Source organism: Lethenteron reissneri, chromosome 22, assembly GCF_015708825.2.
Source record: "Lethenteron reissneri isolate LAM-NWPU_2019-01 chromosome 22, ASM1570882v1, whole genome shotgun sequence".
Classification (NCBI taxonomy): Eukaryota; Metazoa; Chordata; class Hyperoartia; order Petromyzontiformes; family Petromyzontidae; genus Lethenteron; species Lethenteron reissneri.
This window is the reverse complement of record NC_083800.1, coordinates 3,013,272-3,028,808: the sequence shown is the minus strand read 5'-3', so window position 1 is coordinate 3,028,808 and position 15,537 is coordinate 3,013,272. Positions and strand designations below refer to the sequence as shown.

General features: G+C 46.6%; 1 protein-coding gene across 6 annotated transcripts in view; it reads right to left on the bottom strand.

The window, feature by feature from the left end:
• Positions 1-72: 72 nt before the first annotated feature.
• The window catches only part of LOC133345517 (cytosolic purine 5'-nucleotidase-like), a 47,081-nt gene continuing 31,616 nt past the window's right edge, over positions 73-15,537 (bottom strand). For 3 of the 6 annotated variants that reach the window (XM_061556333.1, XM_061556337.1, XM_061556335.1), the window contains 13 exons: positions 15,212-15,303; positions 14,450-14,507; positions 14,082-14,175; positions 12,611-12,664; positions 11,724-11,807; positions 10,103-10,147; positions 9,081-9,188; positions 8,760-8,826; positions 8,274-8,444; positions 7,098-7,149; positions 6,467-6,527; positions 5,675-5,851; positions 73-5,043 (listed from right to left, as the gene is read on the bottom strand). In XM_061556333.1, the coding sequence (XP_061412317.1) occupies positions 4,753-5,043; positions 5,675-5,851; positions 6,467-6,527; positions 7,098-7,149; positions 8,274-8,444; positions 8,760-8,826; positions 9,081-9,188; positions 10,103-10,147; positions 11,724-11,807; positions 12,611-12,664; positions 14,082-14,175; positions 14,450-14,507; positions 15,212-15,303 (1,354 nt within the window). In that variant the 3' untranslated portion in view covers positions 73-4,752. Of the gene's footprint in view, positions 5,044-5,674; positions 5,852-6,466; positions 6,528-6,745; positions 6,781-7,097; positions 7,150-8,273; positions 8,445-8,759; positions 8,827-9,080; positions 9,189-10,102; positions 10,148-11,723; positions 11,808-12,610; positions 12,665-14,081; positions 14,176-14,449; positions 14,508-15,211; positions 15,304-15,537 lie in introns of all 6 variants that reach the window. The other 3 variants (XM_061556334.1, XM_061556336.1, XR_009755448.1) reach the window with 2 other exon arrangements.

Here is a 15,537-nt window from a genome sequence, read left to right as displayed (position 1 = left end):
GGGAGGGTGTCGGGTGGCTCCCACTCCCACAACAGGTGGTCACCTACCCCACCAATACCCTTCACAAATAACTGGACAAATAAGGTGTTTATTGGAATATGGTTTGACAGCACAGCACTAGGTAAAGAATGCAGCAAGGATGCCCGAATAACATTCACATTTTAAAAGTAGTAATCGATACTCTCAATATGCAAACACATTTAGGCATTTAACAAAAAAATCGGGGTCAACAAATCACTTTCCAAAGCAATAACCACAAATGAATATAACATAACACTACCTATTTAGCATGCAACAATTGTATAAAATGTTGAATTAAAGTGGCAGTTTTAATGTAACAAAAACACTGCAAAGTATATAATAGGTAAACATGTATGATCATTCACAACCACGTGGTGCACAGCTGAGCACTCCTGCAGCAGCCCCGTGTGGGCTATGATACATTACAGCACACCAATCGGAATTAATGGAAAAAGAAAATGGTAAAAAAAAAGTAAATTACAGTACACTTTTCAAACGTTCTTTTATAACCAGTCTTCAATACAATATTTGGTCACTGGTTAAGGGGGATATACATGAGCGCCGTCAGGAAGTGGACAATGTGGTCCAACGGAAAGGCATGTGGAGAACGGTCTTGAAAACGTTTATACGTGCTTAGGCCTTTGCAACATTAGGCTGGCTTCATTTGTGTCTGGAAGTGCATTTCCTGTTACGCGCTTGCTGTTGTCAAGTTGCATGGTGGTAGAGTGGGTCGGAGGTTCTTCTCAAGAAACCAAACAGTTTGGAATCCAGATTCCATCCATAGCAAGGTTCAATCCTAGCCACAGATGCACACTTAAGAAAGGCAGCTGTTTTAATTTGGTGGAATCATTCCAACAAAAACAATATCCAAATGTCCAGGCCAGCATGTGAGGGAAGGTTTGTGCTTACGTGTGGATAGCACCAATTACAACGTAAGGATATTTGTAAGCGATACTGTTGTAAAACCAGTTTTTTTGCATGACGCTCGAAGCAACCAGCGTCAATGGAGGCAAGGTCAAGTTTTCGAGGAATCTTGCGACTTAACAAAAAAAACAAGCGCCCTGGTGAGCAACAAAGCTGAACAAGGAGAACAGAGCTATCACCTCCTGCGCCACCAGCTTAACATGAAGCTGCCAGCATCGCCGACCTTGAAATGGCCCCAGCGCTGGTGGAAACATGGATTCAGTTGCGTGGTCCTACGTATGGCCGAGTCGATGACTCATCATCTCTCGCTTGACATCAAGTCGACAAAAGCGATCTAGTGGAAGGAGCGATGCAGCCGGTCCCCACGTGGACGGTCCAGAGCTCCGCTTCTTAAGAGATTGGATTTGTAAAGCGGCGTCTCCGTGCAAGCACAACGTGTCGCCCCCAAGTGGTTCACGATCCCGTGCGAGAAAGCAGAAATTGTATCTGGATGTGCCGCATAAGAATCCTTGAGGGACGGAGAGAGGTGGAGATGCCCAAGAAGTAAACCACCCCGAGTTTCAAGAAAACCCTGAGCTTCGCATGCCTGTTTGTGCTCGTTATGAGAGGAGACTTCGTGAATACGTTGAAAAGTATTACCCAAACGAGCAGCTTTCACTGAATGGAAAGGAACTGGAGTTCAAGCAAGCTTTCTAATCATATCCACAGACATAATTAATACTTCCCTACAACAGCGTGACTTGGTTCAAAAAGCTTGAAGGACAACTGACCAACATGAACATAAACTGCTCCACGATCAAAATCTTCCATCAGCGCACACTCATGCATATCCCCTGTTGCAGTCAGTTGCAAAATTAGACCAAGTGAAAAGATCCCCATTTGAAATAAGTAAAATAGTGCGAATCTAATTTTAAGTATAAAACCGACTATTGAAACAGGAATATTTGGACTAAGTTTCTTCGTAATTCCTAGAATGAAAGGTATAACTTTGCAGTGCTAGTCATGCATTTTTTCATTATCAAGATGTATATTACTGTACTTTTTGTTATGGTATTATACATTTCTAAAACAAAAATGTTAAGGACAAATTAGAGAACCCACGTAAGAACACGACACAGGTAAAAAAAAAATGTCTGCAGATGCTTGCAACATTCCTTGTTTTTGTTGGTTTTTTTTCACCCCCGTGTGCACTTGCGAAGAGGTACATGCTTTTCAGTCTTAGGACTTACGCCAGGACATTTGCTTTAGCCTCCTCCCCCACCACCATGGCTTCGGCTCTGCGCGCACCACCAACCCTAACACAGCGCAATACCTCTGGGCCCGTAGGCTACAGCCTGACCTGGTTGGCTCGATCGTAATCTGGCCCAGACGAGTGTGGCTCGCTTGGGTCTTGATTTCAACTTGGCCCCGTCAATGACGGGCAAGCCAGTGGAGTGGCTATCGAGTGCGCAGGGAGCGAGACCGCACCGTGCCAACCAGACTCAGCCACTGGGGTGGTGAGCAGAGGAGGAGGAGGAGGCGGCCGTGAAGCCGTGCTACTTTACTGTGGGCCCTCATACGCAGTCGAGCCAACCGATGAGATGAGCCTGGCGCAAGCGAGTACATAATACGAGCTTAATACTGCTGCATCGCCAGTATTGCACGATGGGTAAGGGCTGGCATCATGTTTCATAGGCAATATATCCTCAACTGACAAAAGTGCACTCGCCGGTGACAACGTGGGTAGACACTTTAAAGGTGACAAAGGCGGCTAAAAGGTGTCCTATCTATAACAATACACCGTATGTACAATGTATATACTGCATACAGTACATATTGAGCTGCACACACTACACGCAAATGGCCACTTGAACCAACCATTAACGTTAATAACCAAGGATTCTAACAAGTCTCAGTTTCGCAAAGGTAAATTTGGTGCAAATGTATTGTACATGAAATAATACATATGAACCCGACAGAGAGATGTATGCTTCGATGGCCATTACCTCTATGAAGGTAACAGCACAACCGGAATCCTATTAAAAAATAGGGTTTCTTGTCAACTTCAGTATAAAGTGTAAACCCAAACTGGAATTGCTTGTGCCGAGTTAAAACACCTCATCACGATTTCTTTCCAATCTTGTTTCTCAACGTATTTTTGTCACCCGCACACTGCAACGCCGCACGGGTTGCCGTGCAGCAACTGCCGTATACAACATCACGTGTGGCAGAGTAAGGAACAGAGGTGGGACAAAGTCATTGTTATGCAAGTCCAAGTCGAGTCTGAAGTCATCAAATTCATGACTCGAGTCTGACTCGAGTCCAAGTCACATGACTCGAGTCCACACCTCAGAGGTGGGACAAAGTCATTGTTATGCAAGTCCAAGTCGAGTCTGAAGTCATCAAATTCATGACTCGAGTCCAAGTCACATGACTCGAGTCCACACCTCAGAGGTGGGACAAAGTCATTGTTATGCAAGTCCAAGTCGAGTCTGAAGTCATCAAATTCATGACTCGAGTCTGACTCGAGTCCAAGTCACATGACTCGAGTCCACACCTCAGAGGTGGGACAAAGTCATTGTTATGCAAGTCCAAGTCGAGTCTGAAGTCATCAAATTCATGACTCGAGTCTGACTCGAGTCCAAGTCACATGACTCGAGTCCACACCTCTGGTAAGGAAGTCGCCCCGAGGGATCCTGGGTCCCATGTTCCTGGTCGAGACGGATCACTACCTGGTGTGTATGCTATTCAATCACAAAACCCGCTGTAGACACAACTCATGGCAAGCAGACTCCAATGGACATCCATGCCACGTGTGTGTACAGGATCAGGTGACGCCCCCATCGGCCCTCCACACTGTTTCCGTGTGAACGGATACCCCATTGCAAGCCGCCTTAAAATAATCACTTCCTTTAGCTTAATTATATCATAAAAGTAACTCTATACCAACCATACACAAAGAAATACATTTTCGAATCCTTACGAACTGAAACCGGCCGTCTGGAACGCTCTTCCTTCCAATATTAGGAAGCCACGGGAGCTGTGCAATTTTAGAAATTGAAAAATGAATTTTTTTAGAACTGCTTTTGTGTTTAGTTTGTTGTCCTTCCCCCGCATCTCCGATTAGCATGGTTGGCTACGTACGGTGCGAAAGAAGTTCAACATCATACATGACGTGTATCATGTAGTTTTACCACTCGTATTTAATTGCGTTAAGGTAGACAATACTGCCACAGCAAAACAGCTTTTTAAAACACCCAACACTGACAGATTCTTTATCAGTCAGATACACGGTGCCTATAATCACAGTGCAGAGAATGGCAACTAAACGTTCCATTGCAACTGAATTTTTAGCTTCACACCCCCATCAGGAGGCAAAAAGTGTCCTGTGATTGGCTGAGCATGAGCATGAGCACACCCACCCACCACCACCCCCACCCCGTGCCCTCTACGACCAGTGGTCACCGGCACCAGCTTCTGACAAAAACCACATTGCTGCCATCACGGCAAACAGAGGGATGCCAGCCGTGCGCTCGCCATGAGTAGACCACGCTTGCTCACACCGCGGCAGGCTGGCATCGAGGACACAAACCGCTCCACGCCGAGAGCCCTCCCCCATGACCAGCGCCAATAGAAACCTTCCGAACCGCTGGCTCAAAACAGCCACGCGCGCAAGCAGCAGTTCCTTGACAATTCTTTTTTTACGTTCAGGTAAACGTGCTTTGCTTGTCGTAGAAAAAAAAAATCCCCCCCCGAAAATCGCTTCGACCCAAACGAGCGTTGCCACGTCGTTTCTATTGACTGGGCTCGCAGAGAGTGGCCGGCAGTTTACTCTTCCTCCTCTTCCTCCTCCTCGTCGTCATCTTCGTCGTGGCAGTGAGTGATCTCCTGCGGAGTGGTCGGGTGGAGGTGCGGCGGCCGCACCTCGCTGACCGAGCGCTGGAAGCCGAGGCGCTTCCCGTCGGTCGACTCGTCTCCGTGCTGCTCCTTGGCGCTTGGGCCGCTGGTGCCGCCGCCGCCGGTCACGCCCTGCATCAGCAGGCGGTTGCGCGTCGCCATGGGGCTCTCCGTCTCGCCCAGCCCATTGTGCACGTGCTCCACCGTCGATTCGTGAGGCATCTGCGGGCGAGCGGTAGAGAGCGCCCCCCCCCACCACCGCAGGGCCCCCCCCGGAATTAGCGACGCCTCGAGACCACCGTAGCCGCAGCGCACCGTCGCGGCCGCAGAAGCGACCGTGGCTGTGCACGAGCGTTCATTTGTGCTGCCCTCCCACCCCCGCTGGCCAAAAGTATAGAAGTATTTGAAAGTCCTATTCAGCCCTTCAGGAAGGCAAAGGGCAGCCCCCCACCCCTGTGTTATCATAAGATAAAAAAGCTGACATTTTAATCAATTCCACAATTTGAATCAGAATATTTCTTTATACTGGAGGAATCCGATAAGCTATAGTCCAGTAGGGGTGGATCAGAACGTTAAAACAACAAACAATACAAAGACACGATAGGAGTGCAGAGTATAGGAAAGGTAAACAAATCACTTAAAAATATACAATATAAAACGAAATCATTTGAAATTACCAAGTAAAGCCCACCGAGGTATTAACTTATTTTTCACAAACGACCTGGCCACAAACGATAGCTCAACAAAAGTGGCTCTTCACGTGGAAAAATTTATAGCAGCAAAAAATGAAAACAATTCAAGGCCAGACAGAGGTGAATGAAAAAGACACTGGTTTTGGAATGATTGCACTCACCAGGATGTGCGGCGCGCGGAAGAGGTAGCTGAAGGGGTAGTAGAGCAGGTTGATGAAGGAGGAGGCGTACAGGTCGGCGTAACGCATCACCTGACTGGCAAACAACGTCGGGCGCGAGCCGCTCCGGAAGAGGCTTCCCATCATGCCGTAGCACATGTCCATGTCGTGCGTGACTTTCTGTCACGGCCGAGAAGGAAAGCGGACAAAAGCACGGCACGGGAAGGAAGTGTTACCGTAAACCGCGTTGGCTTGTGGGCCGGTACGAATCACCCTACGTCGCAGTTTAATAAATAATAATCACAAACACAATTTAGAACACGTGCATATTTCACCAAATAAAATGCACCGTACGACCGAGAACTCGGAGGATAGATAGTACAGAGATACTACAGATGAGACAGCACAAATAAAACAAGTTATAAAAAATAATGCAATAGGATGGAATATTTAACGACTTTCACGACGCATTTCATTAGCACAATGAAAGCTGCTGGCAGGAATCATGGAAAATTACATTTGCAAATAGTCCTTTTTACTCTGGTTTGAGTCTCGAAATCTTGTGCAAAAGTTTTATAAACGTGGCCAGTTTTCAATGCGGTGGAGTCCTTCCAAGCAACGTAACAGAACTTTCACAGAGCTAAAGTAATCTCACAATATTATTGGGAAAGCATTTACAAATAATACATTCGTCGCCCCGAATTGCATCGTTGGGCAAGAGGAGGTTGGGGAATCGTTCCAAGTATAATGGGTCAAGACGGCTCATTCCCATCCGGTGTTTACTGCTCCACGTACCTTGATTCTCTTTTGCAGGGAGCTAATGTCCGGGCGCTCGTTGCTGCTGCTGTCCAAGTGCCTGCGGGATAGAAGAGAACTCTCATGTGTTTCCGTCGCACGTGCAAGAAAACTCAAAATTAATTGTGAGTGTGGTTTTTTTTTGGCACACGCTCGTCAAAAAAACAAGTAAAAATAAAAAAAATTAAAAGTGCATCAGCGTCAGAGAGTCTGCTCTCTGACGGAACGAGGGCAGGTTAGGTTATGAAGAGATGTTTGATTGGAAAAGGGAGTGTTTACCCATGGCAGGAAAAGCAGCTTCACAGCCATTGGCGCTGCACATGGAGAAAACTTTAATGTGAGCCGACAAACACACAGCACAGCAGGTAACATCGCTCCAAGCTGATCATTTTTTAGCACTTCGCTTAGCGTCAACCGTTAACTTCAAGTGTTTTAGTCACTGTACAACTTGAATCGACACGCTAGGTGCGTTGTATACAAGTTACACTTTTTTCTTTCATTGTTTTTTAAAATACATTTAACTCTTTACCACTGCTGAGGTTGAGTTAAATTTGGGACATCAATTAATTCATGCTTTACAAATTTCAATAAGCAACAAGCACTATTCTACTCCTCCTCCTCCCGCACTTACTTGTAGAGTTCAGCGAGGAAGATGTCCAGTCCCTGGAGCTCCTCGAAGAGGGCTGCAGAGAAAAAAAGAAAAATTGCATTTTAACACGCCATTGGTTCGGTCCCTTCCCTTATCAATATTTAATCGACAAATTCCACGGTCGTTGTTCTTATGAAATGCAGACCATGATAACGTCCACTCATGTCCAAGTCCCATTCCGACTCGATTCACAGTTGCCTTCCTGTCCGCAGTGTCATCGTTTTCTCCCCACATACTGCGCCAGACTTTGAAACTCCCCACCCGTCACCCATTTTTCCCCAAGTCCCTATAACCATGCTCAGTGTGTTTCGCTTCAATCTGCTATACAATCATCATTATACAAAATCTATCCACTGCTGAATAAAATCCTCTGCAAGCTGCCACCATCCCTCACCGGCATAACAGATAACATTTGCTGGCCACTTCGCATTGTGAGCCTCTTGACCTTGGGCGTAGCAACTACGATTAAAATGCAACAGAGTTGCAAATTAATCCGTCGCCAACACCAGGCACAGTAACCGTTCATTGGCATTGAGTGACCCCCACACAAGCATTGCTGCATCTAAATACCACCGAAGATACAACAGCTGCTGTTTGTTACTAAGTGGCGGGGTGATGTCACCATGGCGCTTGTGCCAGGCGAGGTGCACTTTGAGGTCAAGTGAAGTGTCGAAGGCTCGCCGACAGGAGGTCGTGGGAAGAGACCCAGGTGCCATGGATTGACTGACTGAGATGACTGGCAGATGTACCACAGTGCCAACTTGCTGTGTTTTGGTCACACAAAAACAAAGATCGCCCATATAGCCTTAACAGACTGTTGGGGCAAGTACTGTTAGTGAGCACCTATGAAGGCCAGAACGGCACACGGGGGGGGGGGGGGGGGGGTGGGTGGCCAGCACCATGCCCGGCCACCTTTGTCTCCCTAGTGTCAATGTTGACACACCACACCAGGAACTCATTTTGAGGATGAGTCGATCTAGGGGAGGCCCAGGACCGGTTCAGAAAATTGTCACTGGTGGTGGCCGTCAGTGGGAATCGAACTCGGGTCTCCAGGTTCGTAGCGCAGAGCGTTAACCGCGACACCACCGCTCCCCACGCACAGAGGCACACACGCACCCAGCAACCGTACCCCCCCCTTCCACCACCGCCCCCCCTCACCGCTCTTCTCCGTCCACACGTGCAGCTCCTGTGCCAGCTCTGGAATGACCAGGAAAGTCCTCCAGCCCTGCCGCTTCTTGGACTTGAGGATGTCCCCAAAGATGTGGTCTCCAATGTAGAGGATATCCTTGCCCTTGGCTCCCAGAAGGTCACAGATCATGTCCGAAGACCCTGGGGAGGACCGGGTATATGCAAGTTAACTGCCATTGGCGCCGCCTTGTGAATGCTCGTATTGTCGCGTGGAGTGCGGAAAGAAAATGCGGGTGACGTGGTGCCTGTCGAATTTACTCCAGGTCTCTCCTCCACAGACATAAAAACATTTCACGGATAATGCTGAGGCTAAAAGTGTGAAACGGGCTATAAAGTCAGTGACGCTTACAATTTAAGAAACAAAATTACACGAATAAACAAAAACGAAGCTCCCGTACTGGGAGAAGCCGACGCAGTTGGCATTTAAGGTGTGAGCAGTTGGCATGCCTCACTCACCTCCTGAGTACACGATGCCATGCTGCAGGGGCCCAGTGTATGTGCCAATTTTCAGATGGCCTGTTTTCTGAAAGCATGTACAAACGCACGCATACACATCCTATATAAACCGCACCACATTTTCCAAATACCACCGAAATGAAATTCTGCACATTATATCATTTAAATATTCGGACGCCCTAACTTAAGCAAGTCGAGTAAACACTGCTGAGCACTTAAAAAAAACACACATGGAAGATAAAAAAGACTCCAATACACATAGTCCAATGTATGTTTGAGACCGCATTTGTTTGTTTTGTGTTAACACTGCGATGAGCTCACCAAGTCCACCTGGCGCAATACGGTCCCCTCGGCAAAAAACAGAGGCTTGCGTGCGTCCACCACCGTCAGGTCAAAGTAGGAGTGCCATGGGCGGTGGGATGTGCCGGGCTGCATGGGGACAGAGGTTGGAGCACGTTTACATCACAAAATGCACATGTTTTCATTGAATTTCTGTTGTTAAATAACGAAAAAAATGTTGGGTGTGTGCGAAAATGAGTGTGATTTAAGAGTCAACCCCCACCTCCTCCCAAATGTGTTGGGAATTCGTAGAGTTCATAGCAGTCCACCAAAGCGGACATGATGCATGATATGGTCAAAATGGTCAAGTATGCTGTGGCGCTATTGCACTGTGCTTTTTCAAAAGCCGCATAAATCAGAAATCCTGGTAATTTATTTCACAAACGCTTTCACAATGAAGGTGCCGCCAGGTGAGTATGCGAAGATGCGCTTCTTTGTAATTGAGAAACATTATTGTCACGTAACTGTCACCCATATATATCTTTTAGTAAAAGCAGAGATTACATTCTGCTGCATTACATAAATAAGTTTTACATTTTGCCAAAACGCCCTGAGTGACCACTTGTAATATTAATAGAATAAATGCCGATAGCGTCGCAGAGACAACATTGAGAATAGGTTTTCCCCTTTTTTCAGGCAAAAAACAGGTGTCAAGATGTTAAAACACCAAACTGGAACCTTTTACAAGGAATCATGTCTGCATTAACCACAATGCTTGTGGTCAGAATGCAAACAAAAACATACTCTGATAATATATGCATTGTCTTTGAAACTGATTGGTCCACACCAGAGACAGCTTTCTTTTGAGCCTAGTCTCAAAACGGTGTTAAGACCAGAGGACGCCAAAAGGCATTTGTTTGTTGCCAGAAAAAAGGGGAAAACCTATTCTCATATTTTGGTACTGGCAAAGGAGGTCCCATGATGTGTAGACAACATTGTTACATTTTCAAGGTGAAATTGAGACTGTGTGCGTTTCACAACTTGCACAATACATTGAGGCTCACCACCTTTGGGCCATGTGGATAGTCGAAGAGGTATTTCATAATTTTCTGCAAAAAGAGACGTTACTTGGTAAAGGACTCGTTGGCAACGCGGTAAACGAGTTTAAACGAAGCCACGTCCGTCCCAGAGGTACATGGGCTCCGAGGAGTAACACGCAAAAAAACAACAAACGATAAACATTCACTAATTCACTCATTTAAATTTTATCTGCATGTTAACTGTTCGTTTGACAGCAATCTAACCAAAAGTGTTCATTGCTGGACACAAAGTAGACAATATGTTTACATTGTTTCACATGGTCGACAGATATTAAACCCCACGAAACTGGCATCGTATATCCGCTTAGATAAGATATGAAATTAAACCATATGGTAATGGTCCTGCAATTGATTTTCTCGCAAAAATGGAATATCTGCATATGCTGAGTGTGTATGGAAAATCAAATGCGTGTCCCAGCGCTCCTTTTAGGTGAGCATCGTTATAAAATATGCTGTGACCTGTCAGTTGAATATCCACACTTATCACATACAGTGTCACTCGATGGTCATCCAAAGGTCAAAGTAACAATCACTTTGACTCACCAGTCTCTGATTCCAATCCAATGACAAGACATATTGGGCCACCTTGTGGAACATCACATGGTGCGTTTCCACGGCCATTAGACACCATAACCGAGCCGTGCCAGACAATGTGAGCGATAGTTTTTAAGTCCGAGTTACCTTCAGCTATACTAACTACATTAATTCAACGTTATTTTTTTTTATACAAATACATCCCTAAAGTTAAACTAAGCGAGAGATGCTACTGACGGTGCGTCGCATTTCTACACCGACCTTATGGCACCACACCTACTTTTGAGAGCGGGCCCAACTAAACGCGTGTAGCTCCCGTTTCAAATTGAGCTACACGGAGAAGTACGAGCAGGCTACGCAGCGGGAGTGAAGTTGGCTTAGCCAGTTAAGATTCAGTTGGGGATTTAGCCCAAGCTGGCTTGCTCAGTTCACGAACCAGCTCAATCAGCTTTTAAGTAGACATATGAACGGGGTAGAGATGGGGTGGCACATATGCCAAAGCGGTCGGGTGGCACATATGCCAAAGCGGTGGGGTGGCACATATGCCAAAACGCTGGGGTGGCACATATGCCAAAGCGCTGAGCCGGCACCGATGAGATCTTTGGTTCAAATCCAGGAAAGCCGCCTGTGATTAAAGAGGGTTCTCAAGAAAAGTGAGTTGATGGTCGCCGCCCAGGAGCAAACACTGCACACAAAACACCATCAAGTTGAATTTGGTCCCATAGTTAATTTGGCTGTGAAAAAAAAAAATCGGTGTGGCCACCATGCAAACGAACATTACTCTCTGTAGCACGGGCAGCTGGGAATGTGCTGCCCCTCCCCCTTTACTGTGTGTGGACCTGAGGTCACCTGAAGTAGTTCAGTGATATCCACTTCTATTGCATAATCTCCAACGGCAGTGCTCTGCGCGAGTTCCAAATGGATTATCCATCTCGTGACATAACACCGTGACACCAATAGTGCCAAAACAGGATAAAATTGGGTGAAGGGCCAAAAGAAAAAAACTGCAGTATTATGGAACATGGCAACGCGCCCGCAAGAGAGCACTCACGTTGGTGTAGGTGTAGTCGCTGTTTGTGGCCAGGAACACCTTTCCAACTTCCTTCATTCGACTGAGCAGCAGTGGAAGACGTGGCTGGAGGACAGCAGAATTGCACGACATATTTAGTGCCACGCTCAATTAAACTTGGCTGAGTGCGTGTGGGGCTTAAGTGTGACATGGCTCACGGACAAATTTTGGTTTGATTTGCACGGCAAGCGACACCTGAGAAACCTTTATCAAGTTCAGACACCAAACGTAATTTCAAGAGAGAATGGCCTTTTAGTTAGTAGTTGTAAAGATAAAGGTGCAGCCCTGAAATCGCTTGCTCGTGCCACTGCCACTCAACATGGTATTTGGCCTACTTCTCCCACACTGGCAAGACATCCTGGTGGAGATGGGAGAATACCCACAATTTTATGTAACACACACACGACCTGCCAATTGACGGACTACGGGCACTCATTCACACTCCTGGTGGACACAGGTGGGGGTGAAAAGAAACTTGCCCAATGTTTTGCTTCCCCACCAAAACATTGAATTGAACTGGAGACCTTTGAAGTCTAACCATTGCACCATGGGCAGCCATCCCTTTTAAGTAAGATGTAACACAAATAACAAATAGTTCCTGTTTCACGGGTATGTACCTGGACTTTGAATCCTGGTCTGCCCAGCATGTGTTTGGAAACTATTTAAAACTAAGATATGTTTTATCATTAAAGAAGCTACAAACTTGTTACACAGCCCGGGGCAATGAGTTTAAGTGCTTAGTTACAAGAGCTGTTTGTTATTTGGATGACACAGGCCTTTTAAAGAGAGCCGTTTGTGTTCCAGCTTTCCACTCCCCGCAAAAACAAATACACTCAATGTTAATCAATGTCATTTGCATTAGCACTCACCTCCTTGACCACATATTTTTCCAGGTTCTCCAGAGTTTTTGACTTGAGGGAGCCCTGCAAACGTGGCACAACACGTTACCAATTACGCTTCCTGGCAACGCAACAACGCAAAAGCCCTGAGCAGGGCACCACTAAAGACAGAGTAAAAAAACAAATACAAGCAGAAGGTGGGTTCTAAGAAAGCAAAAGGCATGGTAAACTGTGACCGTTGGCACGAACCTCTGTCAATGCATTGCACATGTTCAGTGATATCACCACACTACGTTGGGGAAAGTGCTATTAAGACAGGAACGGCACACGAGGGAGTGGGCAGCCAGCCCCACGCCCAACCGCCTCCCTCGTAGCGATGTTTAAACATCGCACGAGGTACTCATTTGAGGCCGAGTCGACCTGGGAGAGGCCCAGGACCGGTTCAGATAATCGTCATTGGTGTTGGCCATTAGCAGGAATGTTAGTGTAGTGCACGCGCTCTACACTAACATTCCTCCAAACAGGGTTAAGGCCACCAACTCCATAGAGTCAAAGGTCATCATCATATTCAACACTATTCGTATTCTTGTTGATGACTTGCCAGGCTGTACCGAAGACATTTAAGAAGCAGAACTGCAGTGCCATTCGCTATGGCAAGGGCCACAGACTCAACGTAACGTTTACCTGCTTTAGTGTATTTTTTCAAATAGATTTTCAAACCAGTAGACAATCAATATTGCGCAATAGTAACAGTTTGGTCCTTTTACTGGCAATGGACAAAAGGTGAACACAGATTAGCGTTATATAATAGCAGCATTTGCACTTTGTAAGCAGGTGGCATGGACTGTGATCACAGCCGAGTGTCTGGGGAAGGCAAAAAATGATGTGGGTTGAGGGTTCAACTCAGCTGGAGTTAAATTGTGTACACACCCATTAACAACAGCCACACTAAGTACCCTCATGTCTTTCTAATGCCCCTTGCACCTGAGAAGGTGGGGGGCTGGAGGAGTTTAATTGTATAATAGGTGTGGCAAGGGACTGGATATGAAACGTTGGCAGAACTTTTGCCGAAATCGGACAAATATATTAGGATTTTAACGGCCTATCTGTTATGGGGAAGCAGAGTTGAACGCGAGTGGCGTCGCTATCAAGTGTGCAGGTCATGCAATCGGACGGGACCAGGTCTTTGAAGAGGAGGTAAAACGGGGTGGGGGGGGGGGGGGAACCATTTAATTTTTTGCACCGTGATCCATATAATTAGCACGGTTGGCTACGTACGGTGCAAAAGAAGTTCAACATACGTACAAGCACGCTACGTCACTCTCAACCGCACTACGAACCGATTTCCCGTATAACCAAGAGAGTCGCGGGGGGGGGGGGGGGGGTTATTCCTTCCACCCCTCTGAGAATAGTTTTACTGCAAGAGGAGAATGACTCAGGTGGGGTGATTAATAAGGCGACGTAGGCGGCCGCCGCCGTGCGTCCCCACTGTAGCGCTCGCCTGCATGTGGACCCAGTCCATGGCCTCCCGCACGTCCTGGAACATGCTCTTGAAGGACATGTACAGGTCTCCATCCTTCACGCCCGTCTCGCACCTGTCGGCGGCAGCGCCAAGGTGGGTGGGAGGCGCACGGTTATTTCGGCGCGCGGTGCACCAATGCTACGAGGCCGAGCGTGTTATTGCGCAACCAGAGGGGGCAGTGGCGTAAACTTTAACACGAGAAATGTCCCCCACGGACGCCATGGCTAATCGACAGAGTAATTATTATTTAACCGTGCATTACTGTGAAGTAAAATATAGTCTTGAACGTGACAATAATGCACAGTTAAAATCAGCCCCAGATAAGTTTAATGGGAAATTAAACTCACCTTTTGTACCTCGCACAGTTTGTGAAGAAGTCCACTAAACAAGCGTACAGATACGTCTCTGCATGGTAAACAAACCAAAACAAAAGGTTAGATAAATCAGTTTAAATTATTACAAAACGATAAAACGAATTATACTGTACGGCTTACATTGCATCGTATATATAAGTCATGTTCGCAATAACTAAAAGACTGGATTCTAACCACATGCAAATGCCGAAAACAAATAATGAAAGACATCGTCAAAGCGGAGCATCATATAGATTATCTCACAAGCAGACAAACACCAACCCGGCAAACCTGAGTGAGGGCACCTGAAATAAGCAACCTCCGCCCAAAGTGCACACGCAAACCTGGGCGACCCCCAGAGGTCACAAACATGACAGGGTGACACCCCTGCAGTAAACACCATTGGGCAATGTATAACACAACTTGTCAGCGAGTTGTAAAGCGGCGCTGTATTCTGGAAGTGCTGGCAACTGAATGTTTCCACCGCTCAACTTTTCAATCCTTTGACGCTGCAGCCCGACTTCACTCTGCAGTTAGCCGTCGCTAAGGTCGCGCTGGTGATTGTATTTGAACAGGATGGACGCGTGTTATCTCAACCTCATGCGAACGTTGCTCCATAAAAATGAATTACCGTGGCTGGAAAAAGCCAATCGTTGGGTCCAATGTCCCAATGTCCCCCATTTAATTACTACCACTGCCAATGGACACACGAGCGGTTACCAGGGCCCCTACTTATCATCACAGGTGACATCTCACCTGGCAGGTTGAAAAGCGTGTTGAGGATGTAGAAGCGCTCGGTATCGTCGCGTTGAATGAACTTGTTGGGGTACTGCTCTCTTATCTCAGGCCTGAGTCACAGGAACAAAAAAAACCTCATCAAGACAGAACTTGTTTACTCATGCACATGGGCAACACCTCCAATAATTTTCAGCTGCACCTCCAATTAGCGCGGTTGGCTGCGCACGGTGCGAAAGAAGTTTAACAAACATACATACAGCCCTCTTGGAAATAGGCACATTTGTAGTTTCAATACGGGGAAACTCAACTTTGAAAACGGTCTTTAAATACATTGTAATATGAAT